The sequence below is a fragment of the Drepanopeziza brunnea genome, assembly GCF_022702325.1.
Source record: "Drepanopeziza brunnea f. sp. 'multigermtubi' strain 214-2 chromosome Unknown ctg2, whole genome shotgun sequence".
Taxonomy (NCBI): Eukaryota; Fungi; Ascomycota; class Leotiomycetes; order Helotiales; family Drepanopezizaceae; genus Drepanopeziza; species Drepanopeziza brunnea.
Genome location: NW_027094065.1, coordinates 3,556,021 through 3,569,027, shown reverse-complemented (window position 1 = coordinate 3,569,027; position 13,007 = coordinate 3,556,021). Strand labels below are relative to the sequence as shown.

General features: G+C 49.4%; 3 protein-coding genes across 3 annotated transcripts; 1 reads left to right on the top strand and 2 right to left on the bottom strand.

Moving 5' to 3' along the window:
• Window positions 1–1,702: 1,702 nt before the first annotated feature.
• Window positions 1,703–2,881, bottom strand: L3040_002110 (uncharacterized protein; the record flags this gene model as incomplete). The annotated part of the gene is made up of 4 exons (XM_007290752.1): window positions 1,703–1,894; window positions 1,997–2,064; window positions 2,160–2,524; window positions 2,586–2,881. The coding sequence occupies 4 exons, from the start codon at window positions 2,879–2,881 to the stop codon at window positions 1,703–1,705; spliced, it is 921 nt and encodes a 306-aa protein (XP_007290814.1).
• Window positions 2,882–6,196: 3,315 nt separating this feature from the next.
• L3040_002109 (uncharacterized protein) lies at window positions 6,197–8,123 on the top strand (the record flags this gene model as incomplete). Its single annotated transcript, XM_066157023.1, has 3 exons — window positions 6,197–6,217; window positions 6,276–6,680; window positions 7,014–8,123. The coding sequence occupies 3 exons, from the start codon at window positions 6,197–6,199 to the stop codon at window positions 8,121–8,123; spliced, it is 1,536 nt and encodes a 511-aa protein (XP_066013019.1).
• Window positions 8,124–10,937: 2,814 nt separating this feature from the next.
• Window positions 10,938–12,589, bottom strand: L3040_002108 (uncharacterized protein; the record flags this gene model as incomplete). The annotated part of the gene is made up of 7 exons (XM_066157022.1): window positions 10,938–11,272; window positions 11,374–11,646; window positions 11,721–11,894; window positions 11,948–12,026; window positions 12,084–12,188; window positions 12,237–12,322; window positions 12,424–12,589. The coding sequence occupies 7 exons, from the start codon at window positions 12,587–12,589 to the stop codon at window positions 10,938–10,940; spliced, it is 1,218 nt and encodes a 405-aa protein (XP_066013018.1).
• Window positions 12,590–13,007: the final 418 nt, after the last annotated feature.

Below are 13,007 nucleotides of genomic sequence, written 5' to 3'. Positions count from 1 at the left end.
GGTGATTGAATACTGAACAGCCGCGGGACGTCGGTCGGTATAAAAATACGGCCAGGCGCTCTCTTGATCGGACGCCATTCATGCTTGACCGTCTGTCGTCGAGTTCCCAGGCTGCGTCTAGAGATGGCGGAGTTCGCCACGATGTTCCCCCTCCTCTTCCTCTTGTAAGACCTTGTGGTTCCTATGAAACGTTTGGCGTTCCGAGTGTTAATATGTACAGAAACAAAGGTTGTAATCGTCGGACGAAGGTTTTTACATGTTCAACGCCACAGAAGGGGGTTTTCTCTATTTCCAAGAAACGGATTTGATAGGATGCATGCATATATTCACGACAGCAGAACTGGGATAGTGATAATAACAGCGGTGTTGCGTGTTAGCAATAAGAAGCGATCCGATTATCTTTTCCCACGCTAACTACGTACCTTTCTGCCCCCCCCCCTAAAGCGTGACCTCCAATAAGAAGAGCGAACTTCGTGGCAGTGTATATATTTAGATAGGTAATGTTTGTCAGTCTATACACCAAACTCATCAGATCAGATGATACATAGAAGTTGAGATCTTTCAATAGCATCTATCTGGGATTGCATTCAACTTGCCAGATTGGAGAATGACAGTAGAGTTCAGATAGTGCGTGATGGAATTAAAGGTTGACAGCAAGAGTGAGAGAAGGGAGGTCTGTGACAGCAGTGTTATTCAGATGCAATAGTACCTTATGCATTGCTGCTCGCTGGAGAGTGAAGGCAGTTTGTCAGCAGTGATTACTATTAGCCTGGGGACGAGATCTGGTTTCGATAGGCCTACAGTAAAAGAAAGAAGAATGTTGGAGGAGGGGCAGACGCCCTTGGGCCGGAGACGGCCAGCCCACCCCCGCCCTGTATCCGTACAGAGGGGAACCGTCCCGGGAGTTGCGCTGCTGAGATTACATCGATCACAACAATCTTCCCTTTACCAAACCATTAATCCCAATTTTCACGACTCTTTGCGAAACCACGTGATGATTTCCTCTTCCCTCTGCTACATTTCAATCAGAAACTCCGTTGCTCCGTCTTCCTGATCTCTCTTTCTAGCAGTGTAGAACGTGAATCAACTAACTATTCACAATGTTCACAATATTCACAACACACAACACCTGCCCTCTCCTATCCAAAAAAAGGTCAGAAATTAACAGACGCTGATTAAGTTTGTTTACACACTCACCGCCGGCCCTAGCCATGGGAGAAGTATCATTAGTATTCAATAAAGCAGCTTTCCCCAAAATTAAAATATATACAGACTCCACTTCTCGAAAAGAAAAAAGAAAAGAGGATCAAAGGAATGATTACTCTTCCAGAGCAGAAAAGAGCCGTTAAAGCAGCGCCCTTGATCTCAAGATGCGTTGCTTGCGTGAAGGTTCTGTGCGGCATCCGACGACGCTCTTATCGATCGGATAAGGGGCGAATTCTCCCTCCTGCCTGTCTGTCGCCTGACGAGAAAATATAGTACTACCGTAACTCTTAGGTATTGGTAAGCAATGCCGAAAAAAGCCCAAGGCTTAAGCTAGAAGCCTAAAAAGAGACTTTGAAAATATCGGTTGGAAATGCTGACATCAATTATCGAGGTCATCAGAGCTATCAACCGTCTGTGTACATCATAACTTCAGGCAAAATTGCAGGCATGCATGATAATCATGCTCTTGACCGCTCCTCCTCTTCTTCAGCTTTACTCATGACTTCTGTCCCTGCGGCACGATGACAATGGGGTAATCCAGCTCCAGCGAGGCTTTCGGGTTGCCCTTCAGCTCTTTGAAATGCACAATCAGCGTGTCCTTCACTGCGAACACCGAGTCGTTCTCGAGGTAAGGATCATCCTTGTCGAAGATCTGGGTTGTGACGGGCTTGTAGCCCTCTCTTTGGGCCTGGGAGATTTGTGAGATAAATACATATATACAAACAAGTAAGGGGGATCCAAGATCATGACTGTCCGGAAAAAGTTGAGGGAGAAAGCTGGAGGAACTTACGATCAGATGGATGTGCGCTGGACGGAAAGGATGTCTGTCAAGGAGTTCGAGGAGTTTGCCGGCGGGACCTGAGACATATCGCGTCAGTTTGTTTACACTTTACCCTGCTATGAAATTACCCCGCTATTGCCATGCCCAGAGTTGTGGGGAGAGGGGGACCTACCATCGTTTGGCACCGGGTACGGTGTTGGTCGCAAACAGTAGAACGCATAATACCCATTCTCATCCGTCTGGAATTTACCACGCAGATTGCAATCCTTTTGGTTGTCGTCCTGCTGCTCGTACAGTCCGTTCGTGCTCGCTTGCCACGCATCGATCCACACGCCCGGCACAGGCTTCTTCGTCACCGAGTCCGTGGCAATGCCGTGCATGTACACCATCTGTCCATCCTCGGGAAAATCTTGCACGATGGACGACTCGTTGGCAAGGATAGGCGCGTCGTGGCGGAAGAAGGGGCCCAGGATCGCGGACGCGGTGGCGGCGTCGTTGGTTTCGGCGGCGAGCTTGAACGTTATCTCGTCAACGAGTCTGCCATACAATCAGCCAACCATACGCAAAAGGGAGAGGGAGAATTCCTCTCGTCACATACGATTCCAGCCCGATAACATCACATATCAACTGTCCCTCGTTCCTCTTGTCGTTGCTCATCCGGCCGGCCCAGTTCATCATCTCGACGCCCGCCATCCACTCATCAACCGTGAGCTCGTTCTCCCGAGCGAAGTCGTGCACATGCTTGATCAAGCTGCCCATCACTTTGCGCATGCGCGGCGTGGCCTTGGGGCCGGTGGCATTGATAACATGTTGGGTGAAGAGAGGGTCGAAGCGGGAGTCTGTTGCAACGGGCGCGAGCCCATGGCCGTTGGTTGTTCCGTTCGTGGTAGACATTGTGCTTGCGGACGGGTATATGCAGAGAAGAGAGAGGGAGACAAGCAGTGGAAATATATGAGAGGATGGAGAGAGAGATAGAGAGATAGAGAGAGAGATGAGAGAGATATAGAGAGAGAGAAACAGGAAGCGGATAAAGGTAGCAGAACAGCTTGTCTATAAGGCGTGATGTCGTGCAGGATCTTGCCGCCCTATATGACCCCTGTTCCGAGGGGTCGACGGCTGCACGACTGGCCCCGGGTAGCGTAAGCACTTGTAGCTTGATTCAGAGGGGCCAGAGGCCAGAGACTTGCGGCTTGGTTAACGGCTGGAAAGCGGAGAGTAGGGTTTAGAGAGCTTTACGTAGTAGTACCGGTACCGGTACTACAGTATAGGAAGTAAGGGCGGGGTAGTGGAAGGCTGAAGCTACCCCGGGATATGGCTCCATCTTCGAGAATATCATTGGCTCAAAACCTTACGAGGGTGCGGGGATCCTATGCCATCCTTAGCTAAGCTGTGACTGTGATTCGGCATTGGGGCCTGTGGGATGATTAGTATTGCTTAGTGTGCTACCCGATCAATATGCACGAGCGTTGCATTGGCTGAATAACGATGTTGGGCATACTTGGTAGGTACTACGTATGTGGGTGCGGTGTGGGATGCGGTAGTGCGAGCTTCTGAGTTTGTAATACTTACAGTAGAACAAGGTCCTAGGCAAAGCGGGTTACGAATCGGCGCGAATGTATTGGAGAGCGGATGGATAAGTAGGTACTACCGGTACCGGTACGTACGTACTAGTATGTCAACAAAGCAAATGCCAGAGCGAGATGCAAGCGAGCCCCTGACTGAGCCGAGCCGGGTGCAGATGGGTAATGCGAAACCCTGACGCGTCTGATTTATAAGAGAAAGACCATACATATATTTGATTGAATTTGTAATATGGTATATTGAACTCACAAGCCTCCATGATAGCAACTCCCACTCTATAGCGTTGCAATTATAGAGGCCGAGAAAAACTGGTCCATGGCATCCACATCCTCCAAAGCACCAACCCACGCAACATCCGGCCTCAAAACAACCACACAACCTTCATTCTTTCCAACCCCATAGTTCTTATACGCATCTCCGAGACCCTCATGCTAACTGCCGTCATCCACATTCACTTCCCGATAATCCCAGTCCTCTAGCTGATCAAGTGGATAGAGAATATCCGGGATACCAAGCATCTCAGTCTACGCCCGCCCTCTCAGCGCTATGGATCGTCAGGATCTCGATCAGAGAATCAATCTTCCTTCCTGCCCAAAGACCATAAAGCAGCTGATAAAGAATATCGCTCCATCTGCATCTCAACCGAGATGAGAAATCCCCAGCATAACAACCACGATCCACCACCTCCCTCCCATCACTCTTCAACATCTGTCTGAAAACTAACTGCCATATCCGAGCATCTCCCCGATTCAACACTTGAAAAGTCGACATTTGGCCGCATCCCCACCTTCACACACGCCACTTGCCACTTGCCACCTACCGCACTCTTTCACCCTCTCTCCGCCATCTCCCCCAATATCCGAGAGCCATCCATCATCAGCTTGCTCTTCTCCTGCGCATCGCATCTCCCCTCCGTCCCCTTTTCAGCTGTGATATCTCCCTTATGATTGTTTACGGCTTGATCCAGGTATTGGGATTGTTAATTGCAGAGTACATGATTATAGGACGGTGATAGGTCGCTACTATGGTGCCTCGCATCTTTGCCTCGTTGCATGCTCGCATCACTATACCGAAGAAGAGGTTTCGGGCTCGTGGCATATTGGCACATCGCAAGCGGTAATGACCTTTATGCCTCAGGACATTAGTGCTACTGGGCGGAGGAAGTCTGAATATTGGTCACAGAACATACTACGAGAAGGCAGGTAGGGAAATATATCTATAATGGTGTGAACGAACGAAAAGGCTTTGGTCCGGCGTGAATCTACTAGTCACTTGCACGAGTTGAGCAACAGAGCCGTGTATACGGGATCTGTAGCATCGGATGTTGCGCAGCGGTTCAACTGCCGCAATAAGAAGAAGAAAAGGCAAAGTTGAGCTGGTCAGCGATGTTGGATTTATCTCAGCTTCATGTCTGTCTTGGGAATATCAGGTCTCTCTCTGACTGACTGGTGCATCAGAAAATCAGATATGTACGTGCTGACACTTACTTTATCTTATCCTTGATTTATCTACGTGGTTTAACTTTCTTGAGACTTTGCGCAGTAGAATGGCAGCATGGATGACATGGTTTTGTTTTGAAGAGAGGGGTGGTGAGAGGTCTTGTGGTCATTATGAAGTCAGGATTTCGGTAACGACGTGCTTTCCAAGTTCGCTCGCTAACTTGGGATGAACTCGCTTATTGCCGAGGTAAGCAAAGAAGATGGCGATATGCAACAGAACAGTTGATAACCAAGCCTCACTCGGCCTTCCTGTTCATACGGCAGTGGACGACTCAGTAAACATACGCAACCGAGCTTTGTTGGTTTTCATTTAGGCTTTGCAATAGTAGGTGGCGAGTCTCGTCATGTCAATTATTGACTTCTTAACTGACTTGGAGGATGGAATACAGCAGCGAAAGGCGCCTGGATTTCCGGTCAAGTGGTGGAAAACTCTTGATGTCTGAAGACCAAGTAACTTTTCATATATCTTTGGGTTAGCCAGAACACTTTGCCGGCTTGTTTTCAAAAGCCGATGAAGTGGGTGAGATGCTAAGTGGACCTGCACTAAAAAGATTTCCTGGCACATAAGTTTCTAAGTTTTGGTCCTTTACAGTGTAATTACCTAACACGTTCTTTGGTCTACGAAGTTTGAGGGAGGGAGATACGTGGAAGAGGAAATGGATTAGTTCTCGTGATTGCTGACATGGTCTTTTAAATTTACTTACTTCAAGGTATCGGCTAAACTAACACCTCGATATGTGTTCGATATGGTCTTGACCGGGTTTAATCTTGTACAATTTTATCTCTCTAAACAGTGATGTGACAACTTTAATTCTCGTTCTTTTTTTCGAGGACGAGATGGGAGGGCCTTCAAGGCTAATTGGTTAGCGCCAGTGCTTTCGTACTTCCCATTCCGTACCTGGATCCGGCCCGGCTACGTCCCGGCGCTAACCGATGACGGCGTGGCGTGGGGTCGAATTGAATTCGGTGAGCTCCAAACACGCAGGAAGCATCACCAGCTTCGGCTTCAACGTCAACAACACCACGGACCAATGTCGAACGCGCGGTAGCATTTTTGCAGCATCTGCTGCACACACATCTTTGATTACATTCTTCTGCGGAGCTTCGGCTTCCACTATCGCTCGGCACGATGGCTTCCAGGCACCTTTACGTGAGCAAACGGACACGAATCACCTTCCATATTCCTCCGTTAATAGCTTGCTGCACAGGTTTCTTTAAGGCCTCTGGGAACATGGCATCAAGCCTCGGGGCTTCGATCAGCTCGATACCGCTCTATCCGTCCAGTTCCGGGCTCGATCAGCCGATCCTTCGCATCGCAAACGCCAAAAGAATCCAGCTCCCAGGAACAGTCGATCAAAGAACATGCCTCCGATTCAGCTTCTTCTAAAGGCTCCCCCTCCAACACAAGCTCCCCGTCGGCCGACTGGGAGGATAACCCGAATTTCAACATTTCTCACTTCTCGGAGCTACCACACACCAATTTTGGCGTAAATCAGCATATTATAATAAACGACGAGTTCAAAGAGGCCTTGAGGCAGATTCTATGGAAATTCAGGGCGCCTATACGATATGCGTTTGCTTATGGGTCGGGGGTGTTTCCACAGTCAAGACAGGTACGAAAGTCCCATTCCAATGGTTTGAGGGGGGGGGGGAGAGCGCGCTGTGCAATGACCATCGGTCTGCAAATTGGGGATCTGCGTGGGCAGTAGAGGCAAGCGCCCCTGCGTACATTGAAAACATGTGTATTTTGAGGTTCAAGGGCGCCCTATTCTCCGGAGGGGCGTTCTGTAGAGCACAAAATCTCCATATTGAGTACCATGTCGGAGAATCCGTAGATTGTTGAGAGTCTGTTCCGATGATCATTCTTGGGAAACGGCATGATCCAGCTGGTCAAACTGAAAGCATCTGAAAACGTATCCGAGTCTAAGACTGATTTCGCAGTACAGACAGGCACATCTTCGACGACAACCTCCATCCACTCGAAGCCTCCTCCTGCCGTCACTAAACAACAGGGTGGGACTCCAAAAATGATCGATTTTATCTTCGGTGTGTCGTATACCGAGCATTGGCATTCCTTGAATCTCAATCAACACCGAGACCACTACTCAGCCTTAGGATCGCTCGGCTCAGGCGCAGTATCTGCGGTGCAGGACAAGTGGGGAGCAGGAGTGTACTTCAACCCATTCGTGACGGTCAATGGGACTCTGATAAAGTACGGGGTGGTGAATCTAGACACACTCTGTACCGATCTCTCGGAGTGGACGACATTGTATCTTGCAGGGCGATTGCAGAAACCAGTCAAAATCCTACGCGATGACCCTCGAGTTCGTCTCGCCAATCAAGTTAACCTGTTATCGGCGCTGCGAACAGCACTTTTACTTCTCCCACCCAATTTTACGGAGCTGGAACTGTATGGAGTGATAGCCAATATCAGCTACATGGGAGATCCTCGCATGGCGTTCCCGACCGAAGATAAATCCAAAGTCGCAAACATTGTCGGAAACAACCTCCCCCATTTCCGACGACTATACTCACCTCTTATCGAAAATCTGCCTAACGTGAGCTTCGACGACCCGAGATGCTCAGATCCAGACTGGGCGGCCGACGAAACCGCAAACGTCTGCCTCGCCCAGGACATGGACCCAGTTAAACGAGGTAACATGGTCCGCCGCCTCCCCAAAGATTTCAGGTCAAAGCTGTATTTCCAATATCAAGAGAAATACCAGATTCCGCGGTCAGAATTCAACCAGATGCTAGAAGCGGCAAGCGACGAGAATTCCACCAGGATCAATAGGCGGCAAGGAGGAGGATTCGAACAGAAGATTGCGAACGAGCCGCCGGAGGATTTGAGAGAGGAGATCAGATATGTGATCAAGAAAACGATTGGGTGGCCGAGTACGAGTCAGAGTTTGAAGGGTATTTTGACTTCTGGGATTGGGAGGTCGTGGAGGTATATGAGTGAGAAGATGGCAAAATACCGGGAGGGCAAACGGAAAGATGCCGAAGCGAAAGCTGAACAAGCCAAGGAGCCTGCGGAGAAAGAGAAGAACGAATGAGGAGAAACAGAGGTGACGATGGTGGATTGATGATCAGGACGGGTTCATTTAGATGTATTATACCTCATGTGGTGTGTAGGTATCTGAGCCGCGGCTCCCACGGCTCCCACGACTCTGGCTACGGCTAGACCCAGCGAAACTGCTCTTCTTTCTCCTTTGTTATGGAGCATAGCTTTTTTGGTAGCTGAAAAATGGTCTGGATGCGATCCGACTAGTTGTAAAATGACGGACAGCATAAAAGTGTTCCCAACACAGTCCAACCGCTGCGGCGGTGATGGATCACGCGATGTGGTAAAACCAAAAAAAGGGTCAGCTTGACGCGAAAGTTATCCTGGCCAATTTTTTTTTTTTTTTTTTTTTTCCTTTTCCTTCTTTTCCTTCTTCCCTTTCCCTTTCCCTCTACCTAATAAGCGCGATCGATACACGTAGGTAAGGAGAACGTGGGAACGGCTAGCTAGCAGATGAGAAGGCAGGGAAGGTAGGTAGGAAGGTAGGTAGGTAGGTACCTTAGCGGAGCAAGCCGGGATTCTAGAATCGTATAGCTGACCGTATAGCAGCCTTAGGCCGTATAGCGAGCCATGTAGCAGCCTTAAGCCGTGCAGTGATCGTGTAGAAATTTTAAACCGTGTAGAAACCGTTAGCGAAGGCGACCGCATAGACCGCCTTTTAATAACCCTTAACTCCGATATACTAATTCAATTCTGCCGCGCACAGCTGAATATATTTAAACTTCGCGTTCTTAATAAAACTTTAACTATTATAACTATTACAACTATTAAGCGCGTCACCTTTTAACTTTTAACCACCTTATCCTCTTTCACCTTCATCTGCTACGAATACTAATCTATTCTAACGTGCTAGTATCGAAAAAGCAAGTGATCTCTTCTTCGGTCCTTTCTCCTTCGGTCCGTCCTTCGGTCTGCTCATCTGCGGTCTGCTCATCTGCAAGGACTATTCCTTCGAATATGGATTGGCCGAATAATAAAGCAAACCAGCCACTCCCCCCCCCCCCCCCCCCCTCCCCTTTTCTTTTTATTCCTTTTGTTTGCTACGCATACTAATCAATTGTTTATAGTGATAGACGCGCTTTAAGCTCCTTCTCTTTCCAACCTTACGGTCCGATATCACCAACATCATTTCATAAGCTGGAAAATTACAAAGGGTCTAAAAGAGAACGTTAAAGTGAAGGTGGCAGTCTAGCAAAAGTAAAGGTAGAAGAGGTGGCTGTTTAGCAGAAGTAGAAGTGGTAATAAATAGCCTTCACCAATTGAATTCAGACTTGCCTCCTTAGATGTAGTGGCTTAGCGCACAGCCACACCAGTGACCCCGCCCGGATTATCCTTTTAAGCGCAGCCCTCGCTTAAGTCCTTCTACACGGTCTAAAAATATCTACACGGTCTAAAAATATCTACACGGTCTAAAACTTTTACACGGTTTAAAATCTATCAACCGAGCTGTTTTGAAGGATAGTGGCCAACCGTGTAGACCTGCTACACGGTCCGCTACACGGTTCTAGAATCTCGGCTTGCTCCGCTAAGGTAGGTAGGTAAGATAAGCGGGCAAGGCCAGGTTACATACAGTACTGCTGGTTTCGCAAGGCCACCCTCACTCATTTATTTATTTATTTATTTATTTATTTATTTACTAGTCCGCTCACTTGTGTGTGTGTGTGTGTTTGTGTGTTTGTGTGTGTGTGTAAATTTTTCCGTCTCTCTTCTTTTTCTCTCGATGGGTTTTTTGGTTTTTTTTTTTTTTTTTTTTTTTTTAGGAGGGGGAGGGAGGGGGGACATTTCTTGGTTCGCTGATCGAGATGTGTTTTCGGTTGGGTGTTGTGTGTTGGGTTTGTGGTTGGGTTTGTGGTTGGGTGTTGTGCTGTACTGTGTTTGTGCTGTGTTGTCGAGAACGAAAAATGGAAATGAAAATGAAAATGAAAAGTCGTTGAGGGAGGACGAGAGGGAGGGAAGGGGGGGGCGGGATGGGGGGGGAGGAAGGAAGGAAGGAGGGAACGAACGAATGATACTTGGGCGTTGTTCATCGATTGAGGGGGTGGCTTTTGGCTTTGGAAGGGTGGACTTATGAGGTTGGAAGGATGGGGTTTGGTGAGGTTGGATGAGTGGTGGTTAAGAGGATTCTAGGTGTTGATAGAGAATTGGGGTGCATTGATTTGGGTACTGGTTGAGGAGACGGGGAAGACGAGATGAGGAAGAGGAGGAGGATGAGGAGGAGGAGATGGGATGGGATGTTCGAGATATGGGCTCCTGTAGTTCTGTAGCTCTAGGTTGTGTTGTTGTAGTTTGGGGAATGGGAATGGAGCGTATGGCTTTAAGGTATGGGTATGGAGATGGCTTTGGCTTCGGCTTTGACTTTGGCTTTCCGACTCTTTTTCTTCTCGTCGTTTTGTTGAGTAAGTATAGGTAGGCAGTTAGTCTTTGGCCAACTATTTTTAAAATTTTCTATCGTTCGAGAAGATATATACATATTAGTAAGTTGAATAGGCTGAGATAGATGTGAATGAAATATGTACTTTAGGCCAGACCAGACTGAACCTCCACGTTGTATATATATACCTAGCGCCCGCCCCGACTCGTGATGAAAACGCCGTGGAACGCCTTCGCTCAGATAGATGGAACATCACACATCGCTTAAACACACGAATCGTCATCACGATCCACGACCACCACTCCCATTCTGCGAACCCTTCAGAAGCTCCTGGAGCGAGCTGCTCCAATTCCCCCCGGAGTCCTCTCGCTCGTTAAAAACCTCGGTCCGCACATGCACATGCACAGCCCCCTTCCTGATCGCTTCCGCTTCCGCTTATGCATCCTGGGCTGCATGTTTCTCGAGGTCGACGTTGCCCCCGCAGCTGCTCAGACTGCTGCCGGCTCCTGAATTGCACAGCGTGGACGCGGAGAGCGGGAGGTCGTCGCGCTCGTTGGACGACGACGACGGCTGCGGGTGCCCGGTCGGGTACTTGATGGGTGGGTGCTTGGTGGGCGCGCACATGGTGGTGGTTGTGGCGGTGCGGCTGGGGAGGTTGATGTTGAGGGGGGAGGAGAGGAAGAGGTCTGGGACGTAGCGCGCCCAGGAGGTGAAGTTGGAGCAGGGGGGGTTGGGGCGGTCGGCTTTGGTGACGATGTAGCCGGAGAGGACTGTTTTTTGGTGGCATGTTAGAAAGGTAGGCAGGTAGGTAGGCAGGTAGGTGTTTGGGGGAGGGGGAGGGGGATATGTGTGGATGTATGAAAGTACGTACCTGGGAACGATGCGCCGAGGGTGTAAGCGAAGATTTCAATGTCATTCATCATGATAAAGGGGGTTTCGTTGTAGAAGAGCTGTTGGGACTCGACGGTGCGGGTCTTGTAAGAGCCGTAGATGCCGATGATGCAGCAGATCGTGCCCAGCAAGGTGGCGCAGAAGACCATCTGCAGGATCCTCTTCTCGACGGCGCGGAGTCGGACCCGGTTCAGGATTCGGAGGGGGACGCTCATGATGGCTATGTCGATGGGTACCGATACGCTGATCCAAACTGGGAGGAGAGGAGGAACATTGTCAGCTTGTCGCCAGAGCGAGATGGGCACGGGCAGGACTCGGGTTGCTTACGCCACCGGAATATATCATAGTTGATGCACGATTCTGAAGTCACGCTCCAGTAGAAATTGGACAGGAAGGGTTGGCAGCCGAAATTCCATGGGATGGCGCACACGAGTCCCAGACTGCCAGTAACGACACACAAGCCGTACACACAATATCGCAGGCCCTTGAGGTTGTGGGTTACTAGGAAGGCTGTAAGTACATGGTCTCGCAACGATGGACGGAGAGGTGCCTACAGATCTGGAGAAAACAGAAGCAGACGGACAGCTTGATGCATGAAACAACGAGATAGTACGCTGAGAAGCCGGTTTGAAACTATAGTTGTGAGTAAGTTGCTGTTCTCAACCAACTTTGAACTTCGCGAACACATACATGCCAATGCATCTCCCTCCAGTAATGCGGTACATTCTGCATGTGTAGCCCGCTTCCGAATCTCACAGCTCCTAATTGACTGGCGTAGAGACCGATCAGGAGTAGCTAGCATCTATCAGTACCAGCTCGGTTCTTGTAGACGGCGATACATACTCCTGCGATGGCCATCCATATATCATCCCCTTTCAACATGTTGAACTTCTTCCGTCGATAAAGTAGCCTCGCAGCAATCACAATAACTGGGTCTCGTCAGCTGCAGATCATCCCTCAATCAATACGGCCCATCAAGCCGAAACATCGTCCAAGGGCTGGTGCTGGTGCTGGTGCTGGTGCGTCTTACGCGAAAGTGAATTGAAGACGCAGATGGTCGCGAGCTCCATATTCTGGTGCCAGTGTGGCACGGGGTAGGTCGCATCGTATGGGGGCGTGAAGATTGTCCCGTTGGTCCTCACGCCGTCGATAATAGTGCAGTTGCCGAACGGACTGCAGGCCGTATTGTTCGGCATGCCGACGTGGATATTGAGCTACAATGTCGGTGCTGCCGTGGACGCATGCTTGTACGTCGTCGCGGTCAACGTCCAGCGTCGAATCCGAGCTTCGTAACCTCGAGAGCACAATGCTGGCAACGAATCCCCATTGTCGAAGTAGCTGGGACCATCTCAACGCTGGGGCGGTGGGTAGACAATCGGTTTAAGTACTACTATTTATTTATATCGCGACCCTGGTTCATGTGATAAGGTAGAGACGGGTCGGACGTGATGAGGTGATAGGGGGGAAGTGCGCAGAACGCCACAACTGAGATCTGAAGCTGATTGATCAAATGATCGATTGATATAGGTATGCCCAGTCTCGGTTGCCTGCAGACTGGGCCTCAGCATAGGAACGGTAGGAAGGGAAGGCCTTATTACTTCTATGTTGACCTCT